The 24,519-nt window shown below is 42.9% G+C and overlaps 4 protein-coding genes across 6 annotated transcripts; 2 read left to right on the top strand and 2 right to left on the bottom strand.

Moving 5' to 3' along the window:
- Positions 1–2,571: 2,571 nt before the first annotated feature.
- znf366 (zinc finger protein 366) lies at positions 2,572–9,091 on the bottom strand. 2 transcript variants are annotated; one of them, XM_028414932.1, is made up of 7 exons: positions 8,955–9,091; positions 6,622–7,650; positions 6,375–6,542; positions 5,912–6,062; positions 5,390–5,581; positions 3,716–3,890; positions 2,572–3,633 (listed from the first exon to the last, which is right to left on the bottom strand). In XM_028414932.1, the coding sequence occupies exons 2-7, from the start codon at positions 7,641–7,643 to the stop codon at positions 3,068–3,070; spliced, it is 2,274 nt and encodes a 757-aa protein (XP_028270733.1). In that variant the 5' UTR covers positions 7,644–7,650; positions 8,955–9,091; the 3' UTR covers positions 2,572–3,067. The 2 variants fall into 2 exon arrangements, with proteins under 2 accessions (XP_028270733.1, XP_028270734.1); XM_028414933.1 differs by lacking the exon at positions 8,955–9,091 and adding an exon at positions 7,726–7,790.
- Positions 9,092–10,659: 1,568 nt separating this feature from the next.
- On the top strand, positions 10,660–11,554 carry LOC114441329 (isotocin-neurophysin IT 1-like). Its single transcript, XM_028414206.1, has 3 exons — positions 10,660–10,779; positions 11,056–11,260; positions 11,412–11,554. The coding sequence occupies exons 1-3, from the start codon at positions 10,660–10,662 to the stop codon at positions 11,552–11,554; spliced, it is 468 nt and encodes a 155-aa protein (XP_028270007.1).
- A 1,205-nt stretch (positions 11,555–12,759) lies between these two features.
- Positions 12,760–13,534, top strand: LOC114441720 (fatty acid-binding protein, liver-type-like). The gene is made up of 4 exons (XM_028414777.1): positions 12,760–12,911; positions 12,996–13,168; positions 13,259–13,351; positions 13,443–13,534. Exons 1-4 carry the CDS (start codon positions 12,845–12,847, stop codon positions 13,491–13,493), a joined length of 384 nt encoding a protein of 127 aa, XP_028270578.1. The 5' UTR covers positions 12,760–12,844; the 3' UTR covers positions 13,494–13,534.
- A 905-nt stretch (positions 13,535–14,439) lies between these two features.
- On the bottom strand, positions 14,440–18,849 carry smyd1b (SET and MYND domain containing 1b). 2 transcript variants are annotated; one of them, XM_028414210.1, is made up of 10 exons: positions 18,644–18,785; positions 18,033–18,209; positions 17,587–17,800; positions 17,351–17,481; positions 17,184–17,222; positions 16,440–16,635; positions 15,692–15,784; positions 15,445–15,608; positions 15,176–15,344; positions 14,440–14,866 (listed from the first exon to the last, which is right to left on the bottom strand). In XM_028414210.1, the coding sequence occupies exons 1-10, from the start codon at positions 18,763–18,765 to the stop codon at positions 14,702–14,704; spliced, it is 1,470 nt and encodes a 489-aa protein (XP_028270011.1). In that variant the 5' UTR covers positions 18,766–18,785; the 3' UTR covers positions 14,440–14,701. The 2 variants fall into 2 exon arrangements, with proteins under 2 accessions (XP_028270011.1, XP_028270009.1); XM_028414208.1 differs by lacking the exon at positions 17,184–17,222 and having other exon boundaries at positions 14,445–14,866; positions 18,644–18,849.
- Between the last annotated feature and the right edge of the window lie 5,670 nt (positions 18,850–24,519).

Below are 24,519 nucleotides of genomic sequence, written 5' to 3'. Positions count from 1 at the left end.
ACTGTAAAACCTAAAACATGAAATATTTTGCTAACCGTAATAATTATTTAATGTATTTTGAAGGATTAACATGACAAGCTTTTCAGTGGTTCTTTTTCCTTGTATAGAAGAAAGCAGAACACTAAAGAATGACAGCAGAGGGCGCTGTTTCTACAGGGTTAGAGACAGACACGCAGTGCAGGAGCTTCCCTTTGCCCTGTGGCACTGCATCTAATGCCATGACAAGTCCCACTTAGTGCCACTCAGAGTGATGCATGAATGCATCTCAGGACATTAGATTTCTCCAGTCATGTTTGAAAGATTATAAACACTCCCTAAAATAGTACCTCAAAATAAGACAGGAAGCTGCAGGACGGCTACATAAATAAAGAGCTAAGATGATTTACTTTTGCAGAGTGTAGTGTAAATATATTTGTCTGTGAATAGCAGAAACACTGACCTGCTGTCACCTCTCTAGTCACTGAGCCAGTGTTTTTGTTTCTGCAGCAGCAGGACAGGCCCTCGGCTATAATTACAGAAAGCTTCTTGGCTGTGGGTCGAAGGAGGTGACAGGTTGAGACTAGGGTGGGACAGTTTTGTCAAACAAAACGAGGAAGAATTTTAGCACCATCTCGCTTTCTCACTGACCAGCAAAACAGGAAGCTTGTACCTGGGATGAACGAGAGAGGGAGAAGTCAAGGGAAGTAAACACTGCTGCAGACACAGCTGTCTTTTAATACACCATGAAAGATTGTTTTTATTTTTATCTAAATTATTATCTAAAATCTAAAAATCTAAAACAAACTTCCTACTTTCCACACTCTCCTCTCTTCATCCAGACAAGAGAAAATAGGTTGCGGTTGAGGTGCAGTGATGCGAAGAATTCAGAAGTATTTGTCCTTTCACTGTCTGCTTCTCCTTTTACTTTACATCCATAGGACGCTGACGCAGGTTAGACGTGACACAGAACAACAGTCTGAAGTGTGTGTACGCAGGATGACGATGCATTTTACAGGCAATAAGAATGAAACATAAACATGTTACAACCAATTAACAAGCATCTGCTGCATAAAGCTGGTGATCACACAAAACCAATCATCTCCACCTTTGAAGAATTATTTGGAATTAATAGTCTTGTGAGTAAAATTTCTATCTGTGATCTGTACAAAAAATACACATTTAGACATTTAATCAAACGTTTGCGTACAAAAATAGGAGCTAATACTTCCTCATCTGTTTCAAAAAGAATATGTTGTAGTTTGTTGGCTTACATAACAGCTAAGTAGAGAATAAAGCAGGATGGGAACCACCCTATAATATACAACATGACATCCTCTCGTTTAACCTGAAATAACTCAGAGCTAATTCTCCTATTATGTTTGGATATTACATATATATGTATTTTTCATTTTTCATGTGGTCTATAGTGCTGTATTATTAACACGGCTGCAGAATATAATGATAAAAAAGAGTCCTAAGCCCAAATATATGTCTTGTTTACATCAGGTAACAACTGCAGATGCTTATGTTTTGCTGACAGTTGATGCTGAAGCCAGATAGTTTAGGGGTGATAGATAGATAGATAGATAGATAGATAGATAGATAGATAGATAGATAGATAGATAGATAGATAGATAGATAGATAGATAGATAGATAGATAGATAGATAGATAGATAGATAGATGTTTATTAGAACGCGATTGTCATGTCATGAACCTCCTCTCCTGTGTGTCTGCTTTATCTCTGGATTCTCATGCTTTGTTAAGTTTCAGTTCATCAAAAACAGGCTCTCCCAGGACCCAGTGATGCGTCCACCCTCCGTGGTCTTCTCTGGAAGTCAGCGGTTGGGATTGAAACGTGTAGGTGAGGAAAGGAAAGAAGAGGAGGATGTGAGAACTTCCTCAAACTGTTTGCAGTTTCGCCCTCTGGGACTCTAGGTGGTCGTCGCTGGTAGAAACAGAGAAGCTGCTGTTCTGCATTTATCTGACAAGAAATGACTGTGTTTACCTGAAGTGACGTAAAGGAGTGGCAGTGAATAATGCTCCATTAATTTATGATAAAGCTGTTATTAGACGTGTATGAGGTATTGATCGATCGATGCACTGTGGGATTTTCATCTTAGAAACACATTTTTTATTTCAGTGGTAATATTCTATTTTCTGTAGGGTTCCTGAAACAATGCTTTATTCTGAGTCACACAGACACATGAAGCCTTTGTCTGGGACACCCACTGTGTCCGTCACTGCTGTTTGATCACAACCTAAAAGAGAGAAGGGGAGAGGTGTTTTCTCTTCCTCTTCCTCTGCTTTGAAAGAGAAGCAAGAGGAGAAATGCAAGCTTTTTGAAACCCACATCTCTCTCTTGGTATAAAGTGCGGAGAGGATCTATAGATCCAATATCTGGGCTTGTATTCTTTTAAAACACTCACAGGGATGTTTATAAGGCTTCTAAAGACACAAGCTGCACACAGGTTCATGCTTTTATCTTTGTATTTATTCAGCAGAATCATATTCAGGTCACTCCCATTACAATGCTACAATAAAAACAACACACACAAAGGAAATAGAACAACATCTACACAAAAGTCACAGTTTATTTATTGATCAAGCTTTATCAAACACTATTTTTATTTTTAGCATGCACAGTGGATTTAAAGCCTTTTTTGATTTTCATTGATTAAAGAAAGTATATTTGAGTGAACATTACAAAATGATTTGTAAAAAACTAGAACATTAAATATTTGTTTTGCATTTTATTTACAGTCAAAATCATCATTTCTGTTAATCACTATATGATATGTCCTGTACATGCAGTATGCTTCACAGCTTCTTATTAGGCTACTTCATTTTTATTCTAACATGATATGTTTTTGCCTCTTTTTTTTTTGCTACTACACCACATCCTCTATAGAGGCCTGCACACTTTCCTCTCTCCTCAGGGGAGCGTCTCCTCAGCATCCTCCCTTCTTTCCTGTCTGTACAAATCAACATTCCCCAAAACCTGTGACTTCGTCTTTGAGTAATTTGTGTTTGACCCGTATTCACTTCACTTCAGAGATTCAGGGTGTTACCTGGCTTTATTCTGTGCTCTACTTTATATCTGCCACGCCTGTGGCCTCGCAGCTTTGATCCCGCTCATCTAGCTCCTCCTGATGATCTTCAGGCTCTGAAACAGAGTCGTAGTTGTAGGACTGTCGGTACACCTGCGCAGCTAGCTCAGATTTGTAGTGGTGTACCAGATTATCTCTGGGATCTACTGATTGTCCTTCTGTGGCTGACTCCCTGTCACATGCCTCTTCATCCTCCTCCTCCTCCTCCTCTTCCTCTAACTTTTCCTGGAACTTCTCATGATTCTGTGTCTCTCCTGCTTCCTCAGGTGAACCCTGCACTCTCTCCTCCAGCTCTTGGATGTACTGGTCCTCGCCTGCTTGCTCGTGTTGGTCCACTTCGGGGCTGTACTGGCTCCTTCTATACAAACTCTCCTCATCCTCCTCCTGGCAGGAGCTCCCTGGGATGCTCTCGCCATCAGACTGGGACAGGCGCAGGCCGGGCAGGCCCGGGGGCTTCTGTGAGAGGTCGAACGGCTCCTCTTGGCTGAAGTGGGTGAGGAGGCCCATTGGAGTGGAGAGGCACAGGCGCCCTCTTTGTCTAAACACTGAGAATAAAATGAACACATTAAATAGACCTGTCAGCATGTGGTAGTGCATCAAAAGGTGGCACGTCTGCACCATGCTTACATCTTTCATCCAGCCCTCGGTCCATCACGCCGTGTTTGACCTTCATGTGTCTGGTGAGGTTTCCCTTCAGCGTGAACTTGCTCGGACAGTAGAGGCATTTGAAGGGTTTGCTGTCTGAGTGGAGATGCATGTGGCCCATCAGGTTGTGCATTCTGTTGAACTCCTTCCCACAAAGCTGAAGAAACAGAGTGTGCAGGGTCAGGTAAGCTGCTGATTGACATCTCTCAATTTTGACACAATATGTATTATGTGTATATAATTTATGTAGTGTATTGTATATAATAGGCTGCAGTTGCCAGCCAGTTTTTTGTGCTGATTTACAGAACAATGTCAGATTAACCTTACAGTTTTTGCAACTAGTATATTATAATAGGTGCTGGTTGATGTACGTTTTTGTAGCTTGCTCTTTCCCCCTCAGTTTCCTGTTTTTAAGCCAAGCTAACCTCCTATTGCTAGAAAATGTACAAGAAAGGTGCATGTTTACCATCATGTAAAAAATAGTAAAAGTACAAATAATAGAAAAATGAGAAATGCTGTCAGATAAAAGCTACAATGTAATTCAACAAAACTAAACATGATTTGTTATGCTTTTAACACAGTGCTTGAGTAAATATACTTAAATTCGTTCCACCAGTTGCTGTAGTAAGCAGATCTCCTTTGATAGATGACTAATTTTCGGAGAATGCCGAGTTGCAGAGCTACACGTAATCATGAATGAATGTGCAAAGCATTCAGATATACATAGACACACGAACACACACCCATTCTTCCTCCCTCTATCCTCTTTTCCTTTCTGTCTCTACCCCCACCTCCTCCCTAACACAAGAAAAACAGAAAGAGAGCGAGAGGAAGCAACACTGAGACAGGGCCAGGAGGAGGAGAACAGGGAAGGGCAACTCCTGCGCTGTCCTTCCTCTGCATTCTTTTTTATTAGGGTGGTCCTTTCCTTCAGGAGGAGAGAGGGACTGTAAACTGTCCAAGAGGACCGTGAGAAAACAGGAAGCTCCCTCCAGCAGCAGAGAAAGCGAGATGAAATCTATTTGCGGGCCCTGTTCTCCGGGGAGGCTGGGGGGCCATTGTTAGAGAGGCAGTTTGTGTGGCGATATCCTTCCTATGGACAAGGAGGCTCCCACTCCCATAAGCCTCTCTGCTATCTGGTCACCGTCTCAGTCCCCCTCGTACCAAACACCAAGGTCAAAACACGCTCTACCGAACAGTGTTTAATGACAGCAGGTCTGACTCCTGGATTAGATTAATCAATAAATTTTAGTTATCCCTAAAATTCAAGGGATAGGATTGCTTTTTGCAAAATGTAGTTTTGTGCACGAAATAAGACGCCCACTATTTCAGATGCAGAAGCTAGTTAGCTTAGCTTAGCAGGCATAGCTTAGCACATATTTTGTGCGTGTGTCATACTATACTTACTTATTAAGGTTTAGCTGTGTGCATTAGCAACAGAGACAGTTGTTATTAGGTTTAGGTACAAAAAGAGGATGTCTGTTGCCATGGTAACCACTTGGTAAGGGTTAAGGAGATTAAAATAAGTATAAACCTCCTGCCTTTATAGACACTGTTGCTTCTTGACTATTTCTGCCTACTAAAGTGCTTTAGCACTCTACAGAAAAGCACGAGTCCCACCCACACTACAAATGAAGAATGGAAACTAAGACCAACCTTGCATTTATAGGGCTTGATGTCTGAGTGGACAATCATGTGAGCCTTCAGAGTCTGTTTCTGGACAAAACTCTTGAAGCACATGTGGCACTGGTAGGCCCGTATGTTGGTGTGGATGAGGACATGGCGCTTCATGTTGGCCAGCAGGGTGAACTCACGGCCACAGATACGACACTTGTGCTCCTTCACTCCCTGAAGAAAGAGACAAAATGTAGATACACAGTCATTCATGAGATGGGGCAAATTATTACAGCATTTAAAAGTATAATAAAGACAAGAAGGAAAACCAGATTTTAAGGGGTTAAAGTAGCACCTGGAGCCAGAATTTAAAGGGAGATTACTTTGAGACTTCTGCCAAAACTACCTGTTAGGCTTGTGTCCAAACTCTTACAATTATCTTCACTAAAAAATGTCTTGACTTTATGACAGCAAAACTGTGTGGGATGCCAAAAATCCATGTTATTCAGTCCAACGCCTGTCAAAAAAAACAAATACAACGTGGAGATTTTGTATGAAACCTACTTTGTGAGTGAGCGTGTGCTGTTTCAGGTGGTGTGACTGAATGAACTCCATCCCACACTCGCTGCAGATGTACGGTCTGATGTCTTTGTGTTTCATCATGTGGTTCTGAAGTTGACTCGGGTACTGGAAAGTCTTCTGGCACTCTGTGCACCTGCAGGCATGACAGAGAGAACTCAAATGTTAAAAAAAAAACAATAGTTGAGGCTGATGCATGCAGATGCTTGTGGAGAAACAATTGATACCGGCTTCTCATTTGTTTACAAAATGTGAGGCTAGAGCTAGCAGCTGGTAGGTGAGCATAGCAGAAAGACTGAAACAAAGGGAAACTGATAACCAGGCTGTGCCTCGGGATCTAAAAGGCTCACTAAATCTCAATTGTTTAGTCAAAATGTCGACATGTTTCCCATCAGCTGCCCAAACATTGCCCTTGATGGTGCAAACTGGAGAAGGATTTTGTGATCACCTGTACAGGGTGGGACCACGGTGAACAGTCAGGTGCCTCTTCAGCTGAGCCAGCGTGGGGAAGTCCAGACCACACTCCACACACACATTCTCCTGCCCTTTTTCATGCTTCAGCTCATGGGCGCGAAGCTCACTGGGATAAGCAAAGCCTCGACCACACACCCTGCAGCTGGAGGTGCAGAAAAGTTATAAGAAAAGGGATAAGAGGAGAAAACAGCCAGCAGTAAACAAGCAAAAATGATCTCTACCTGTATGGCTTCACATCGCTGTGCTGCATCATGTGTCTCTTCAGGTGGCTGGTCTGGGTGAAGGCCTTGTGGCACACTTGACATTTGTGGGGCCTCATGCCCTGGTGTGTGAGCAGGTGTGTGTGCAGGTGGCTCAGCTGCTTAAACAGCTTCCCACATAAGTGACACCCATGTGGCTTGATGCCATTGTGACCCAGGATGTGTGTGACCAGGTTGTACTTGGAGGTGTAGGACTTCTCACACATCCGACACTTCCATCTCTTCTGGTCCCCTCCGACGTCCACATAGTAACTGTCATCCACGTGAACACTGAGGCTCAGCTTCTCGGTACTGTTCGTCCCACTTTGAGGAGCTCCTTCATGGGTAACGTGACCTGAACGAAGTTCCTCTCTGTGGTAGAAAGCACTGGGGGAGAGGTGCATAACAGGCCCGGGCATGAAGAAGGGGTATGGGAGGAGGCTGTGGTGGAGAGGTGGGAAGTAAGGCGGGTGGAGGAGAAGAGGAGAGGGAGGCCAAACAGGAGAAGGACTGATCGGCTCCTCTTTCACCTGCACAGGTAAATTTATACCGGGTGATCTGTGATGCAGCTGCAGTCTGTTGAGCTCGATCATGCCAGGGATGGGTTTAGGCAACGGGGAGGTGATGGGACGACGGGGGAGGGAGAAGGGGATGTGGGAAAGGTCCACCGTCTTCTTACTGCTGCTTTCTTCGGCCTCCTCTGCCTCTCTATCAGGAGATTCACCTCCAGGTGCATCCACTTTAAGAGGAGGTCTTTTGCGTTTCTGGGATCCTTCCTTTTGGGTGTAACCAGGACCAAGCATGGGGAAGAAAGCAGGTGGGCTGAAGACACTGTAGGCGTCTCTTGAAGTTGACAAGCTGGGATATCCGGGTGGGGAGAATTTTGGGGGCTTGATATAAAGAGGAGATGGGCTTAAGTAGAAGCTTCGCTCAGATGTTTGTCTTAGCTCATGTCTGAGAGGAGGACTTCTGTCTGGGGAGAAGTTAACTTTGTCCTTTTCCATCTTCTTTCTGTTTCAAGAAAAGGGACAGAACATGGTTAAATGTTTTCAACTACAAGCCACAGAACACGCAATCCCAACTTACAGTATCTGTCTCTCCAGCCTCAGCTTTACATTTAATGATGCGGTGTCTAGTTTCTGTTTATGACATGAAACAGTTTCTCTGGAGATTCTAGTGGAAAGAATGTAACAGGAGCACACACACACACACCACAGACAGACAGACAGTAAGCTGTCAACACCCACACCTCTCAGTGTTCAACCTGAAACCTTTCACTTCTTCCTTTCTCACAGATCTTCTCCTTGTCTGAAATTAGGAAGTTATCTGTGAAATGTTCACCTCTACCTCCAGCACACTTTTCGCTTCTCCATCTGTTTTTTTCTTCTCTGTTCATTTTTTTTTATTTGCACCGATAGCCAGGAAGAACTTCCTCTTTTCTCCTCCACTGATTCTGCAACTTGATGTTTTAAACCATACATCCATCATTAAGTAAATGAATTACCTGAAAAGGTATTGTCAATGCAGAGCTGTGAATAACTTGTCCGCTACAGTTTGCATGCATGTAGCAGTGCAGATGATGATGGTCATGGATGAAATGGTGATGATACTCAGAGGGGGAACTGTCAGTACTTCTGCATGACATTCAAAATAATCTATTCTATTCTATTCATGTCAATACTTCAGTGCTTATCAATGGAATCTGCTGAGACCTAATCCAGTCGACTGCAGCGTGACCACAAGTTCAGCTTGATAACTGAGGATCATGTGGAAGTCATCAAAAAGTAATAAAATACTCTTACAACACACACTAACAATGGAAAATGATACTGTATATTACTGTTTTTATGATATGAAAAACGAACCCAATGTGCTTATTTTCTTTTTTATATTTCTCAGATAATTCGTTGATTGACAGAACAGCTAATTTTGCCTTGATTGACTGATCAATGGCTTCTTTTTTAATTCTTAGTGCACCACGACTTATATACATGCAACTTTAATGTTCATTTTAGATCAAATTTTGTAGATAAACAAACAAGTTTACAGGCAAATTTGCCATCAGCGATGTATAGAAAACATAATTCAGGATGCCCACAGCTTGAGAGTGGCTGAAGTTTCCCTTTAAGCCAGTTTTTAAACTGTCTCCTGGACATGATCTTCTTCTCTTGCTGCTCTGTGCAGAGACCCCTGCCTACACCACACATTCCAAACAATCCATTAAAACCGAAGCCCCTCCTCATATGCCAGTCTGTGCCATGCAAGAGTGTATGTAAGGCTGCAGCAATAACTCAGTGTGTGTGTGTGTAACTTACCAGTTGAGTGTGTTTTCTGTGATGCTGAAGCGCTGCTGCAGCTGCTGCTGTTGTTGTACCTGTACCTGCGTTTCTCTGCCTCCTGCTCGCACTGCAACCCTCCTGACAATGAGCCGCCCGTCCACGGATAGCATTTGAAGTGACTTAAGAAAGAGAACAGGAACAATCACTTTGTTCTCATTTTTCAGATGAGTACCTTCGGAGAGAAGGAAGGAAGGGAGGGGAGAGGAAGTCAACAAGCCTAGTGCCTTCCTGCAGAAAAATAAGGAAACACTAGATAGACATCTCCATTTCTCTATGAAATAGGGATTTGCTGTTTTGGAGGAGTTGATGGTTTACCAGAAAACAATGCAATTAAAATGTTTAACAGCTGTGAAGTGGCTTGATATGTTGGAGCCTGATGTGTCTATGGGGGGGAAATTGCATATAATAATACTATACATATATTAGATTGCATGATTAATTATTATTATGCTATTTTCATTTCTCAGAATATATTAAATTTTGTTATATTTAGATGTATCAATAAAAGACACAGGTAATGCAGTCATTCATTTGGTGCATGGTACTCATTGTAAAGAGGACTGAATGTGTTTAACAATAAAATAATAATCAAGTAGACAATAAACAAAAGCAAACACAGAGACTTTTTTTTCTTTCTTCTAAATGTTTGTTTACTTTTTTGGAATAGATTGCATTATATTGTATATTTCCATTGTTATGTCCAGCTCCTGCAAAAGCATGACAGACAGATCACACAACAGTTGAAGACAAATGTGAAGTAACTGCACCAATAAAATAGATATGGCTGCACAACCACTAGGAGGCAAGAGTGGCCCATTGTCCCAGTGACGCTTCAGCATTGTCCTCATGTGGTGTTTAAAGGTAAAACTATCATCCTGCTCTAAAGTTGGAAAAGAAAGCAACTCTTTTTAATTGAGATGATGTGGCGGTTAGAAAATCTGCAGTAATTGAGCTCATATCATTGAAAGTGTGAATCTGTCTTTTCTGGGCTGCGGCTGATCATTAGTTGTGTTAATTAGCTCATAAGACAAATTAACCTCAGACCTGGACGATGTGTGCGTCTGTTCTTGTGAGGATTATTAATTATTAATAGAAAAGGGAAGTTTGGAGGTGTGTGTCTCTTTTTGTCATCACTATTTGTTTACACACATTCATTCTGCAAAACACACACTGCTTCTGCTGAGCCAACATGGCAGGCCCAGGACTTCTTTAAATGACATTTCAAAGTGGTTTTTCCCCCCTCCTTCTCCTAACTTGGTAGAAAAATACATTCTTCATCATTTTAGAATTAGGTTGCACTACACCTTGCTTTTTTTGACCTCACAGACTTTCCAGCCATCCACATCATGCACGGTCACGCGCTCTAAACCCTTCTCTAATGATCCTCAATAGCAAGAAGCCAACCAGGCCACGAAAACACCTGGCCCTTTGACCTGGTCAGCCTCATCTCCGTCACTAAAAGAGGCTCAATTAAGAATATCTAAGTGGCTTTTTGATTTCGGAGTCACTCTCAAATGACGTTTTGGAACTATATAAGCATGTGGCAGCATGTGAGATTAAATCATCTGGGAGCATCTGGAACCAGAACTTGAAGCAACAAGTGAGTACAGCTGAGAGTGCTTTGATTTTCTCTTTGATGCTTGTGCTTGCTCTTATTGATTTCTTTGTTCATTTTGCAGAAATGACCGGAGCAGCTGTGTCCGTGTGTCTATTCGTCCTGCTGTCTGTAGGCTCAGCGTGCTACATCTCCAACTGTCCCATTGGTGGAAAAAGGTCTATCATGGATGCACCACTCCGCAAGGTATTTCATATGTTTCCTTATGTTTGACCCTTGATGCAGAAAAGGTAGTAACACATGAGGAATCCATGGTCCTGCACAGACATGTTATAGAAGTACCTTTATTTGCATCTCAGCGACTAGACATGAAAGAGCTGAGTTACGGACAAGAGCCAAAACTATCATGCTCGAACAATAGGTATAGAAATTCACTTCAGACACTCCCATGACCACAAGATGAGAAAAAAAGTATTAAATTGTAAATAACACCATGAGTAACTCCTTGTTATTCTCCTGTAGTGCATGTCTTGCGGCCCTGGAGACAGGGGGCGCTGCTTTGGCCCCAGCATCTGCTGCGGAGAGGGCCTGGGCTGTCTGCTGGGCTCCCCAGAGACAGCTCACTGTGTGGAGGAGAACTACTTGCTCACCCCCTGCCAGGCAGGAGGGAGACCGTGTGGATCTGAAGGAGGACGCTGCGCTGCTTCAGGACTCTGCTGCGATGCAGGTCAGGAATTCGTAAAGGCAGGAGAAGATGCAATGATTCGATCCTTAAAAGAAAAATCTAAAATATCCATCCTGTGTAATTCCTTCCTTGAAGTTAGTTCTACTACTGTATGTGGCTGCAATGGCTTCTTTTGAATCTGTTGTTACAACAGAAAGCTGCACCACAGACCAGTCCTGCCTCCTCGAGGAGGACGGAGACGACCAAACCAGCCAGTTCGAAGGCAGCGACCCCGGTGACATCATCCTCAGGCTCCTGCACCTCGCTGGCCACACTTCTCACCGGATCCACCAATGAGCTCCACCGAGGTGTCACTGCAAACCCCCTCATCCGCAGGGACTTGTAGTTGGAGACAGTAGTATTTGTATGTTAGTCATCATCTCACTCTGATGTTGCTCTTTCACCCTCGGAGTACCTCTGTAGTGAGTGTCTCTAGTCAATATATTTTTATGTATAAAAAACTGGGATGAATACTGACAGTGGTCATCCAGATATCTGCATGTTGAAATAAAGTTTTGAGAGAGAATGACATGGTGTTGTAGTTTATCTGATGGATGCCTGAAGCACAAATCAGCAGAAATCTAATCAGGCCGCTGTGTTCCACTACACTATCACCAAATGTACAAAGCCCACAGCCGTCTTTATCTTACGGATGTTCAGTTTTGCACAAGATCCTCACATGACCTGTGTGTGTGTGAGATTCAATAACACTATTGCAACAGTAAAGTTGATTATCTTCTACGGTACTCACCTTTGATCTTTTTTTAATTTAATTAAATCTTTTTAGATCTTGTTCTTAGAACAGATCAATTACAAAAACACACACAGACTGAAGACATCACACCAAAACGCTGCGGACAGCTTTTGCACTATATTGAATTATTTTGTCTTTTTTTTTTTTGTTTAAAGGAAGCTTATCTTCTAAAAGTGACATCATCTGTCTAAAGTACCTTTACTATCAAATGTGGACTATAGTTCACACTGTGGGAGTGACAACAAGCTCAAGGAGACATAATAACAGTGCGTCAAAGTAGTTTATTATTTAGACCTGAAAAAAGACCGAGACAATCTGTAAAGCATTTGCATAATTTGTGTTTATTTTATCAACACATAAGGAAGATTATTGCACTTATAGTGTCAGGCAACACAGTAAAAGTAGATTTTAGAGACCAAACTCCAATTTTAAGGTTTTATTTTATAAGATCTTAACTTACTAAAGACAAGAAATTTAAAAAGAAAACTATAAAAAGAGAAGAAGAACAGAAGACTAAGACAGAAAAACAACAGAGGATGCACAAAGCAGCAGAATAAAGCATGATGGAATCACTCCTGTTTGAGTGACACATTTTTATGTGCATTATAAAATCATCAGCAGTGAGGGTTGCCTAACTTGAGTCCCGGCCCTCTGTACCTATCTTATCTGCTGTGGTCGATCCTTTGTCAGCTCTGCTGCATGAAGTGGGCTGGAGCTGATTTAATTAGAGACACCTGAGGCTGATGTGTTGGTAATGATTGATCCCCTGTAGTCTGAAAGTATAAAAGAGGCAGTGACCTCCTCCTCCTGCTTCATCTTCACCGTCTGCCATCATGTCTTTCTCTGGAAAGTACCAGCTGGAGTCTCAGGAGAACTTTGAGCCTTTCATGAAGGCCATTGGTAGGAGTTCAACAAAAGATTTTTTTTTGTGCAGCTGTGCTTCTTAGGGGGACTCACAGTTGACTCTTTTGGTTTCTGCTTTAGGTCTTCCTGATGAGCTCATCCAGAAAGGCAGAGACATCAAGAGCGTCTCTGAGATTGAGGAGAATGGCGACAACTTCAAAGTGACGGTCACAACTGGCACCAAAGTCCTCGTCAACACCTTCACCATTGGACAGGAGGCAGAGCTGGAGACCATCACCGGAGAGAAGGTCAAGGTAAGGGAGGACACTGAAATGACATATGGTGATGTTACAATTTCCAAAGCCCAGTTTGCATAACCATTCCTACTGTCCTGCCTCCTCTAGTCGGTGGTTCAACGGGAAGGCAAGAAGTTGAAGGTCTCCTTGAAGGGAATCGAGTCTGTCACAGAGCTGGTCGATGCGAACACAATCGTCAACGTGAGTATTCACACAGTTTGTGCTTGACTTGAGCTCAGTGTGTCTGGAGCAGCTTGTTTTATTTCACACTTTGTTCCTCTTCTTCCTGCAGACGATGACTCTGGGCGGTATTGTATATAAGAGAACGAGTAAACGTGTATAAGAGTCTGCACTTGGAATAATAAAATGTTATATAAATAAGAACTGCCTTCCCCTCTTTCTTTTTTGTTTTTAAACTCAATCTTCTAAAGGATTCTAGCAGGTAAATTCATCAAAGACCAATGAGGGGCAGTGTTGTCTTGAATACTGATGCTTAAATGGAGCTCTCAGTGGAGTTGTGCTAAACTTCAAAAGCTGTCTCCACATTTTGTGACCCTGTCTAGCAGAGCTCGGAGAGGAAGACAGGACAGAGTGCGTTTACACTACACACGACTTCAGGTGATCACAATGAACCGGAAATTAAACAAGTTTAACTTGAAACTGTTGCCTTTTCAAAGGGAAAAGTCTTAATTTGTGTTTCGTAGTACTGCCACAGCTCGTCAAACAACGCCGTGTGGGCGCCGCCATGTTTGTTATCTGTAACAATTTTGTTTAAGGCGGCGAGCGTGTTCGGCCAACGCATGCGCAGTGAGGGGAAAATCAGACTAGAAAACGCAGCGCTGTAGTGTGAACTGATTACAGACCCTACTGCAAAACGGGTGTTGCCAATGAGAAGGAGAGGGTGGGACACTATAGACACCGCCAGAAGATGCAGGGAAGTAACGGGAATATACCATTACTTGATCCAAACCTGTTTTTTCCCTAACGGCTAGTTGTCGTTCGTGTTTGTTTACTTTTACTTCTTCTTTAGGTTGTTGGTTGGCAAATTGCTGCGTTACCGCCACCAACTGGTTTATTCATGAACTGCAGCTGTTAAATTTGTGACCATCGTCACACAAATCTGCTGAAGCCAGTCCAATAGTCTTTATTGAAAATCTGTTATGATGGGAAGAGTCTTGTAGGGTGTCCCCACCCTTTACTTTACCCATCTCTGCATTCTGTGTGCAACTGTCCTGCATCAAACTCTGCTCGGCTCACACACACAGGTCAATGAAGTGCCAAAAAGTACATTTTAAAAAAGTAAAGCAGTTTATTTTAAATGACAAAACATGGTCACACACTTGTGTTGAGTGTAGAAGCCTGGTTTGAGCATTATAAAAAGCACATCTGTTGGGTTCAGCATCATGAAAACACACATTTGGCCAGATGTCTTTGAAAAGTGTAACTAGAAAATGTGATACAGACACATGATACAGTCATGTGACTAAAATGTGTAGACTCTGTTGACAGTAAACAATAGGTGGATTCTTTCTTGTATCACCAGTCCTGTGATTACTTCTTCCGGTGGAAGAGGTTCTTGATTCCCTCCTCCATTGACTTGGGCTCATGCATCATGGTCATTGGTTTGTTTTTCAGCGCTGCCTCTCTCATGCTGTGATAAACATATTCGTTTTGTTTGAACATCCTCAGCTCCATCTCTGTCTGCATGCGCATCGCCTGTGAAGAAATCCATGAGTTAGATACAAAAATTTTTTATTTTTTTTTTTAGATACTGTATTAATCCCAGAGGGAAATTCTTTACGACCAAGCAGTGTCATACAATGACTAGCAAGGCACACCACAGGCTAGGGTGAAGTGTCTTGCCCAAGAACACACAACAAGTCACAACAGTGACTAGGGAGGAGTTGGGATCGAACCACCAACCTTCCGGTTACTAGACAACCCTGCTATACCACTGCGCCACTGTTGTCCCCATAAATAAATAATTACGAGCATCACAGCCAAGACGATTTGTGCGGTGTTTACCTCCAGGTCCTTGGTGATGGGATGTGTCGGCCCGTGTGTGATCATGAGAATGCCATAGGCCTTGCAGATCATCCCGTGTCCGACCTCTATCAACCCGGCCTGCCAATGGGTCACTCCTGCTCTCATGGCAGCCATTCCCAGAGCGGCGTTGTTAGGGTGGTAGATCTTCCTGTTAAAAGATGGAGAGATTTTATTATTATTAATATTATGGATGTGTGTTTACCACCACATATAAAGCAAAAAAAAAATGATTGTATGTTTCCACTCACATGTATCCATCCACCATTTTGTGGGCGTAATCTGCAGCTTCCTCGAAGTACTGCAGGTAGGCTTGCACCTCACTCATTGTGCTCCATATCCTCAGCAGGTAGATGTGAGTGTCAGCCAAAATGGGCTCTGTCTTCTCGATGCACGCTCTGCAGATTTTTACCACCTGAATAGGAAAAACCTTCGGTTTAAAAAAAATCCAGTCCTGCAGCTACTTGTTTTTTAATCACTGTAAGAGGTGATACATACATCATGGTAGTCACCATTTAACCGAGCCTTGTCCATCTTATCCAGCATTTCAAAGCAGTAATCTGTGGCCTCTTTCACCTGTTCTTCTGAAGGCTAGAAGGTAGGAGGGATTAAGTCAAAGGATGCACAAACAGACAGAGAAATACACCTTAAAATATACCTTAAATGTTTAAAACAATGTTGAAAAAAAAACACAATTTAGCCATTTGCAAAAAGACCTTTGACCTGGCCTCATATAATAAGTATTTATTGTTACTTCTACTTGCTGCTATAATAACCCAATTTTTCTTCAGGGATTAATAAAGGTAATCTTAATCTGTTAAAAAGTCCAATCTGACCCGACAGATTTGACTCGTGTATGTCAAAACTTGTGTGATAAAGGATTTGAACCTTGTTCCTGACACGCTTGATGCAACATGTGACTCAGCCATACAGACTGTGTACTGTAACAGACAGATTACAGTGTCTCTATTATCACACTGTGTATGGTGGATCATGCGTGTTACTGGAAGTTAAATGTAAATCACAACAAACAACAAAGCAGATAACATTCCTGGTTAAACAGAAGTCTTACTAACTGTACTGTAACTCAAAAGCAGGTGTGGACAGACTGCAGGCTGAATCCACTTGGGGGTTATCTCTGCTTAAAATAGCCTGCGACTCATGTTTCCCATCTGTCCCTATCACCCATGTCACTGCTGAATGCAAAGAAAGAGGAAGAGCAGAAAGGACACACACACACACACACCTTGACTCCGTCCACTTCTCTGCCCCCCATCTTCAGGTCATCTTTGGTTTTGTTCTTGCAGTGCTCACACGTGCAGTCGAAGAAGTACTGTGTTTTCAGCAGCCTCTGTCGCTCTTCTGATAGATTCATGTAGTCCACATAAGAGACCATCAGCTCCTCTCCCTCCGCGATCTTACCTAAAGCGCGCAGCTCGATCCTGACAAGGAGAAACACAGTTTGAGTGCAGAGCAGAAGGATTTGTTTGGTTCACAGCCAGTGAGTGATGGTGAAACCCTGCTCCATAGTGTGGCTCTCAGTTCAATCCAGCTGAAGAACTGAAGGAGTTAGTGAATAAGAGATTATTTCACACAAAATCAGCTCATTAATGTTGTGAATAGCCATTTAGATTAAGTGAATGTTTTTGTTTTTAGACCGGTGTTAGAGCTGAACTAATCTTCTAAAACACAACAATCAGTGCTGGGGATGTGTGGACAGACACACAAAGTGACAAACACAAACTTTGTGTGGACAATTAGCTTTTCAGTGAATGAAGTACCGGTACTATGTGTTACACTAAATAAAGGTTAGAGGATTCATGCTGACATGTTGATGTGAAAACCGGGTCACATCGGTGCTGACACAGACCTCTATTTTCTACTAATGGAAGGTGGAGGAGTTGTTATGATGTGTTCATTATGCTTTTAATAACATAATCTCCATTGCGTTTCAAAAGATAACAGAAAGTCTCAGGTTGAGCTAACGCACCTCCGTTGAGAATGAAACATAGTATTCAGAGCCGATTGACTGAAAGACAAACAGGAAGCAGTTTTACACCAAATGACGCCAACACGCTTAAACGCGTTTAAACACACACACAGAGACTTATTTGAAGTTATTACACAGCTGAAACCCTTCACTTCTTTTGAACGTACTTGCCGTGATTGAGGATTACAGTGCAGTTTGGCCAGCAGTCGTGGTTCACAAGGCACAAATTTGGGAAAAGACCAACTCCTACTGCCTGAAGGCCCCTCTGGTCACTCACAGTGAAGCCATTACAGTTGATCTGGAAAGTGAAGAGGGCAACGTTTGATGGCTTAATTCATTCAGTTCAGTTACAACTTTAACCCCCCCCCCCCATTCAATGACAAACAAACTTGACTTGACGCACCACTCCAAACACATGTGAGATCACATCAATGGTGTGCTGCTTGCTGTTACGTGGCCAGTAGTCCAGGAAATTGTGGATATCCACTTTGAACTCCTTCAGCTCGTCCTCCTGCATGTCTTCAATGTGGTCCTCCAGCTCCTCCAGCGTGGTCAGCTGCATGTCTGACACCACACTCCCATCCTTGTCAAGGCGCCACATGATGCGGGCCACCAGACTGAGCACACAAAAAGAACAATGAAGAAAGAGACATGTGAGCTCCAGTGAAAATAGACACACTATCTGTAGATGATGGATGTGTGACATGTCATGCTTGGGTATTTATCGACATGCCTGCTCCTATAATGAGGAAGCAAATGTTTATTGATCCTGGTAATTCACTTGATTGAATATGACTTCATGCTTTCTTGAATTTTCTTGATCTTGAACCTGTATCTCCTTTCACATACCGGATATTCTCGTTTGGTGCTTTGCCATAAGTTTTGATGGCACTGCACTCTTGCTTGTGCTCAGCCCAGCCGGCCCGTTGGCAGGTCCTGTCACAGTAATGAGCAAATTTGCATTGGCCGCACCTCTGGAGCTTTTCTTGTCTGCGGAAACAACTGTGGCAAATACGCTCTGCTAGACTGCAGAAGAAGGGAGAAAACGGACAAAAAGGGGAGCGTGTTATGATCCATAAATGAAATACAGCACAAACCATTTAAACAAATGGTGGCCAAATACATTATAAACTAGTGTCCATAAAGCCAGTAATAGGACTTTGATCTGAGATTATTTTGTTCCAGATGTTGTAAAGGGTAATTGTCCATCTGTAATAAAAGAGGTTTGAGTTGATGGCCTGTCATTATAGCCACAAATTCATTATGAACTTTTACATTAGCCAACTCTCACAACAGCTTCAGTTTGAAAACATCAATGCAACTTAAACTAAGTTATCGGAACCTCTGGCCATCTCCGAGGACTCAAATTCAGATGGGTATAGTGCTTAAAATATCCTTATTTTGAACATAATTCCTCAACCAAACCTTACAGTCCACCCACCCACCCACCCTCGTCTTACCTGTCAAACACAACTGCTGAAATACTGGCCTCAGAAAAAATGACATCTCCAGCCCAGAACTCCTTAGTGGCCTTCAAACCTCTCCCTTTTCCAGGCGAGTCAAATATTGCCACGTTCTCCATGGTAGGTGCACTGAGAGAATGTCAGTGAGTAGAGACTGCTCTGTGCCTTCTGTGTTCTTCAATGACAACTGGACATTCTTCACCCGAGGTACTAAAATAGCCACGCACCTCTTGAACCGTACCAACATACACACTGCATGGGTTGTTAGTGATTTGTCTCATTAGTCCTCAGAGAAATGAAAAGTCTTCATTGGACAGATGTCACCGCTGTGTGCGAGTAGCACTACTTAGACCTATTCTCACTGTTATGGGTTCATTTGATTCTTTTAAACATTTCTTTGTTTTTTTTTCATGTCGGTAGGCAGAAACCCCCCTACCCCACCAACCATCCCTCCCCCCATGGATCATGAATTGGTAGGTGCCCTGTCTCTGAGGGTTATTTTTGTCCCTCAGTTGGGGCTGTCTGTCAGGAGTCTGTGGTGACGTTGAACAGCTGCGAGAAGTTTGACAGAAACACTCACTGTTTCTCACCACCTCTACTCTCTTCTGGTGCTTTCTCTAACATGATCTCTCTCTCTCTCTCTCTCTCTCTCTCTCTCTCCAGTGACTACTGTCTCTGTAGCATAAGTTATGACATAACAGAAGAACAACACAGTTACACTGTGAGGGAACCAGGTTTAGTGTTACCACACAACTAAAGGGCTAAAGTGTTAGCTTTCAGTTATATTACATGTGCACATCCACATGTATTTTCTTAGTACAAGCAGTCTGTGTTGGAAACAAAGACACAAAAATAACTTCCAGAAACAGAATGATGTTCTTTTATTTTATTGTAATAACGGTTATAATACAGTGGCCATAAATACATACTGTGAGTCACGGAACAGGAGATGACAACGGACATGAACAACAAATAACTCAAATTTTCATTTTCAAATAGGTTATGTCATTCAAATAAGAACAATTCTGATGTCTTCAACAACAAAGACTTTTCCAACTATGTTTTTTGAAGTTATGATTACTATAAATCACTGTGCTGATGCAGTGATGCTTCTACACACATAATGTTAAACAAAGTAGCTGAAGACTTTCACGTGCAGTTCCTCCTTGACCAGCACTCTGAACATCATCATGGCTGCTTTGGCACTGCAGCCAAACACCCGGGATGGTAAGGCCTCCAGTGCAGATGTTCACCACGCTCCATCACAGGCCTAGTCTTCTGGAAACATCTGGAGCAGGGTCACCGGTATAAGGACAGAGCCAGGCTTCAGCAAGTTGCTCACCTGAATGGATACAAGACATTTGCTTTTCTTTTTGTCCTACTTGTGTTAGGTTTTTGTTTAATAATTATGAACACTTACTTGGTGTCGTAGAGCCCATCCGAAGCCTTTAGAGGCCCCTGTGATGACACACATGCCCCGGCCTCAGTGTAGATGCCTGACATGTTGTGTACAGTTGTAATTTTATTTGGTCTACCTTTTTATTGAGCAGTACTGTTTCAATAGGCTTCTCACACACACTCATAAAAATATGAGGCACCGCAGAAACGAAAGAGACCCTCTTGTCAGCAGACACACAATAACAGGACAACAGAGAGCAACAGAAAGCAAGTTCATGCAAGCGACTATAGCGCCCCCTTGTGGTCAAAGAGGGGGAGCCACAGAATCCCTAGAGTCCTCTCAGATGAACCTTTTCTACACATCTGTACTGCAGCAATACAGTCTAGGCCAGTAAATAACCCCATCGCCCCCTTCTGGACAATCTAAGCAAATGCAGCAGAAAAGGAAACATTTCTTTTGCTCTCTCATACTAACAAAGAAGTATGTTTTTACAAAGATCAAAGATGGTCGTTTATCATTATATTTGTAACTTCCGTTCCCGTTCTTCTGGCCTGTCTGCGCAATGCATGACGGTACATATCGCTATCGGATGTACGCTACTTTTTATGATGCATTGTGGGATACATTGAGGGCCCTGTATGAGGTCTAAGAATTATCATTACACATTCAGACAAAACTACAAATAGTGATTAGGGAGTGATTTCGCGATGTAGCTTGTTTAGCTGACACGATTTATTTATGCGACAGCAATGACGTAATTAACAGGGACAAAAAATAGTCCCAAAGAAAAAGCAGCTACCAATGCGATAGCCGGCAAAGCTAACAGCTGAGGAAGGGGTGGAAGGGGGCTGATCTGTCTGCGAAACAGTGACGTTGCAGCTTCACCACCTCTCAGCTGCACCCATTCTGGTTCCAAAACTGCATCTTTTTCCAACATGCCAGCGCCTGTGAGTGAATGTATTATTAAATTAAATTAAATATATTTTGGCGGGGTGGCGCCATGTTGTCTGTATTTACAGTCTACGGTTTAGCTAGCTAACTTAAAACAAGACATTCTTCACATTCTATTGTTATTTTTAGTTTATTTTTAAAAAGCTATTAACTTGATTTAGTTTTAATTGTACAAACCTCAAACGTTATGTTTTAACAATACATTTTTAAAATCCATAATTAATGAATGTTGCTCACACAATCGATTGCTTGGTCACATGACCAAAATAAACTCTATCATCGTCCAGCATCATTTGAGGACACGTCCATCCACCCATCCTTCTCTGTAAGCTATCCCTGAGGGGAAAGCTCTGGATAAATGCCAAAAGGGGGCGTTTGTCTCATGCAGCCGGAGGGGCGGGACCAGTGGTGGGTGTGTGTCTCTCAGCTGATGCGCGTATCAACCGACCGACTCCATCATCAGCATCCGACGCTGACAGCGGTCGAAGACAGCATCCCTGATATTACCGACCCACGGCAACAAGGCGGAATAATTCAGAGCACGGCCGACCAGGACTGACGTTGCCGTCTTGTGGCAATATTGTTTACCGGGGCTGCCATCTTACACACCGCCAAGCTGTAAAATAGTGAGTAGCCTTTGATGATGGACCGCCAGGATGCTACAATCGGTAAATCAAAGCTGCTGCATGAGACATCGGCAATGTCACTGACGCTGTGCATTTTAATCTAGATGTGTTTTGATTTTAGTCGGCGAGGGTCGTGCGTGTGTGTGTGTGCTGTTTTTGTCACAGGCCTAGCGAGTAATTGTTTGGGAGCGCAGTCGATTCAGGGCTTGATGCGGATGCTGCTAAAGCCGCCCTTGCCGCCCAGGGATGCAGAGAAAAGGGGAGAGAGAGGGAGTCGTGAGGGGAGGGGATTGAGGCAGAACAGCAGATAGATAGGCAGTGTATTTTACTACTACTACTATTCACCCAAGTGGAAGTAAACCACTAGTAAATGGGCTGAGAAGGGGAGGTGCACTGGCATGACTGCATCTATCTATCTATCTATCTATCTATCTATCTATCTATCTATCTATCTATCTATCTATCTATCTATCAGCTTTATCATTATCATTTTGGTAAATGTGAGCAGGCTCCTTTGCAAATGACTGTATAGCTGTAAACATGTGTGTGTACACTCCAGAGTTGCCAGTTTATTCGGTAGGCTTCAGCAGTCACAGTCCTGTAATAGATTTATCAGGTTTATGTTCTGCTTTAGTTGTTTTGTGTTCATTTTTGACCTTCTGTTTGATGCAGAGATGCAGATGATGTGCAATAAAATGTCCCAGGATGGACTCATATGGGTTTTAAGTACCTGTATAGTCTGCCTTCCTCTGGGGGATATATATCCATCAGAAGTATAATTTGGTATAATACAGTAACTGTTTTAGAGACGTCCTGATTCAATTGTGTGTGTTTATTTATTTATTTTTTTATTTTGCTCTGCTTTGTAGCAGTGCTGTGTTTTTACGGTAAAGGAGATGTTTCTGTAATTCTGTCCACATAACTCGAGAGCAAAACAAGCTGTGGTCTCCTATTGGGCTTCAAGCATTCACAAAAAACAGCCAACAAACTGTGCAGTTATTAGATCAAACACAAATGTCCTCCATCATAGATATTTGGATCTTTTTAATTCCATTCCTGTCCTTTACTGTTTTTAATTTGTCTTAATGACCAAAAATTACACACACATACACACAACTTCTTCGCTCTGTAGTTGCCTACACTTTGTCTGGTTCAGCCGCACAGTTCGCTTCAAGTTTTATCAACACCATGGCGCCATAACCTTCATGAAGAACTGGATACAGGACTGTCACTGTAGATTCTTGCTGTGATGTGCCGAATAAACTGGCAACTAAGTGCATACAGATGGTTTTAAGGCTGAGATGTTGACACTTTGTGGACACTTTATGGCATCTGTTAGACATACTTTGTGGTATTACTGAGTTGTGATGTAACTACAGGCTCAATAGTTGCCATAAACTTGACCTGTAATGTTCCGCTTCTTCCCAGTTTTTTTCTAGTTTTAGTATCAGTATATCTACTGAGTTACTACATTACATGTTTGGAGTGTCAGATATCGCAGCTGTTTTTTTCACAGCGCTACCCTAAACCCATATCTGAAAGAGTTTTATGTTACAGTGGGGTCATAGGGAGGTCAGACAGAGTGTGTGTTAATTGTGCCTAAATATATATATAGCAGCAATGGTTTCCTTTATCAGATGTGCCTGTGATTATAGTGGTGTGAAGGATTGCAGCCTCATTACCTACTGGTTTTGATTAGATTTTCTAGTAGTGTTGTCTGTGGAGCCCTTGAGCAACAAGGAAATCCAGCAAAACAAGGACACTAAAATATCTATCTGTCATGTGATGGATGAAAACTAAAGTTTATAAGCTTCACATAAATAGCACTGATATTTGAATTGTTTTACACCTGTTGTGGCCACTAAAAAGGCAACAAAACAAACTGTTCAACGATGCTGCTGTATGCTGTGTATTTTGAATTTGATTGTTGTGAATGACATCATCGTCCTCACATCTCTTAACCCGAACTTACAATCATCTTACATCCTCACTCTTATCTACAAAGCGTTGTAAACAGATGCAATAAACATACCATAGAGCGGTGATTTCATCATTAAACATTTGTACGTGCCCTCACTGTTCAAACAGTTGTCCAGACTTATATATCCGACCATTTTTATCATGGTGGGAGGACCACGGTGCCCCTGTATGTGGGCTGGTATCTATTCTGCATCTGTTATTGTATAACTAGTCATTATGCAATTACAATACTGTATAACTCCTTTCGTTTTTCTGTGTTCCTCTAGTGTGTGTGCCCCCACTACCTGCATTAGGTTGTGATGACCCACACTACTTCCAAATGTATCTGTGACCCTCCCCAATCCTGACTCCTAACCTCTAATCCCTGACCTTTGACCCCCACTATGGGCAGTGTTGGCAGTGGGGTGGCAGGAGAGCAGGAGTTTGCCATGAAGTCTGTGGGCACGAGGACCACCCTGCCCCGAGCCCCTCCTCTCTCTCGCCGTTGCCCTGCCGACCGCAGTTGCAGTGCAGAGCGGCTGCCCCGCCCCCCAGCGACAATATCAGATGGGACGGCTTCTAGCGATGAACGAGGGAGTGTTAGTATCGGGACTGGGACCTGTACTGGGACTGATCGGCCCACCGAAACAGCCTCCTCTACCAACACTGAATGTACCATGACGGCCCCGTCCAACAACAACCAGTTGGACTGTGGCAACGGAGCGGGCAGGAGGGAGTGGGAGAGGGAGAGGGAGAGGCAGCGTGAGAGGGGGAGAGACAGGGACCGGGACCGAGACTGGGATCGGGAGAGGTTAGAGAGGGAGCGAGAGAGGGAGAGGAATCGGGAGAGAGAGCGAGAACGAGTGGAGAGGGAGAGGCTGGAGCGGGAGAGGGAGCGTGAGAGGGAGAGAGCCAGGGAGAGGGAGAGAGAAAGAATT

The sequence above is a fragment of the Parambassis ranga genome, chromosome 9, assembly GCF_900634625.1.
Source record: "Parambassis ranga chromosome 9, fParRan2.1, whole genome shotgun sequence".
In the NCBI taxonomy this organism is placed as follows: domain Eukaryota; kingdom Metazoa; phylum Chordata; class Actinopteri; family Ambassidae; genus Parambassis; species Parambassis ranga.
The sequence above is the reverse complement of the archived record's forward strand: the minus strand, read 5'-3'. Positions and strand labels throughout refer to the sequence as shown.

What these genes read in the sequence shown, in the direction of transcription:
- znf366 (XM_028414932.1), bottom strand. Translation starts at nt 7,643, where the DNA reads ATGGAAAAGGACAAAGTTAACTTCTCCCCAGACAGAAGTCCTCCTCTC. An exon ending in AGCGATGTGAAGCCATACAG is followed by an intron (nt 6,543 to 6,621) that starts GTAGAGATCATT and finishes CTGCACCTCCAG; the next exon opens with CTGCAGGGTGTGTGGTCGAG. An exon ending in TCAAGCCCTATAAATGCAAG is followed by an intron (nt 3,891 to 5,389) that starts GTTGGTCTTAGT and finishes CTGTTTCTTCAG; the next exon opens with CTTTGTGGGAAGGAGTTCAA.
- LOC114441329 (XM_028414206.1), top strand. Translation starts at nt 10,660, where the DNA reads ATGACCGGAGCAGCTGTGTCCGTGTGTCTATTCGTCCTGCTGTCTGTA. An exon ending in TGGATGCACCACTCCGCAAG is followed by an intron (nt 10,780 to 11,055) that starts GTATTTCATATG and finishes ATTCTCCTGTAG; the next exon opens with TGCATGTCTTGCGGCCCTGG. An exon ending in AGGACTCTGCTGCGATGCAG is followed by an intron (nt 11,261 to 11,411) that starts GTCAGGAATTCG and finishes TTGTTACAACAG; the next exon opens with AAAGCTGCACCACAGACCAG.
- LOC114441720 (XM_028414777.1), top strand. Translation starts at nt 12,845, where the DNA reads ATGTCTTTCTCTGGAAAGTACCAGCTGGAGTCTCAGGAGAACTTTGAG. An exon ending in GCCTTTCATGAAGGCCATTG is followed by an intron (nt 12,912 to 12,995) that starts GTAGGAGTTCAA and finishes TTTCTGCTTTAG; the next exon opens with GTCTTCCTGATGAGCTCATC. An exon ending in ATGCGAACACAATCGTCAAC is followed by an intron (nt 13,352 to 13,442) that starts GTGAGTATTCAC and finishes TTCTTCCTGCAG; the next exon opens with ACGATGACTCTGGGCGGTAT.
- smyd1b (XM_028414210.1), bottom strand. Translation starts at nt 18,765, where the DNA reads ATGGAGAACGTGGCAATATTTGACTCGCCTGGAAAAGGGAGAGGTTTG. An exon ending in TCAGCAGTTGTGTTTGACAG is followed by an intron (nt 18,210 to 18,643) that starts GTAAGACGAGGG and finishes CTTCTTCTGCAG; the next exon opens with TCTAGCAGAGCGTATTTGCC. An exon ending in TCTCACATGTGTTTGGAGTG is followed by an intron (nt 17,482 to 17,586) that starts GTGCGTCAAGTC and finishes TTCACTTTCCAG; the next exon opens with ATCAACTGTAATGGCTTCAC.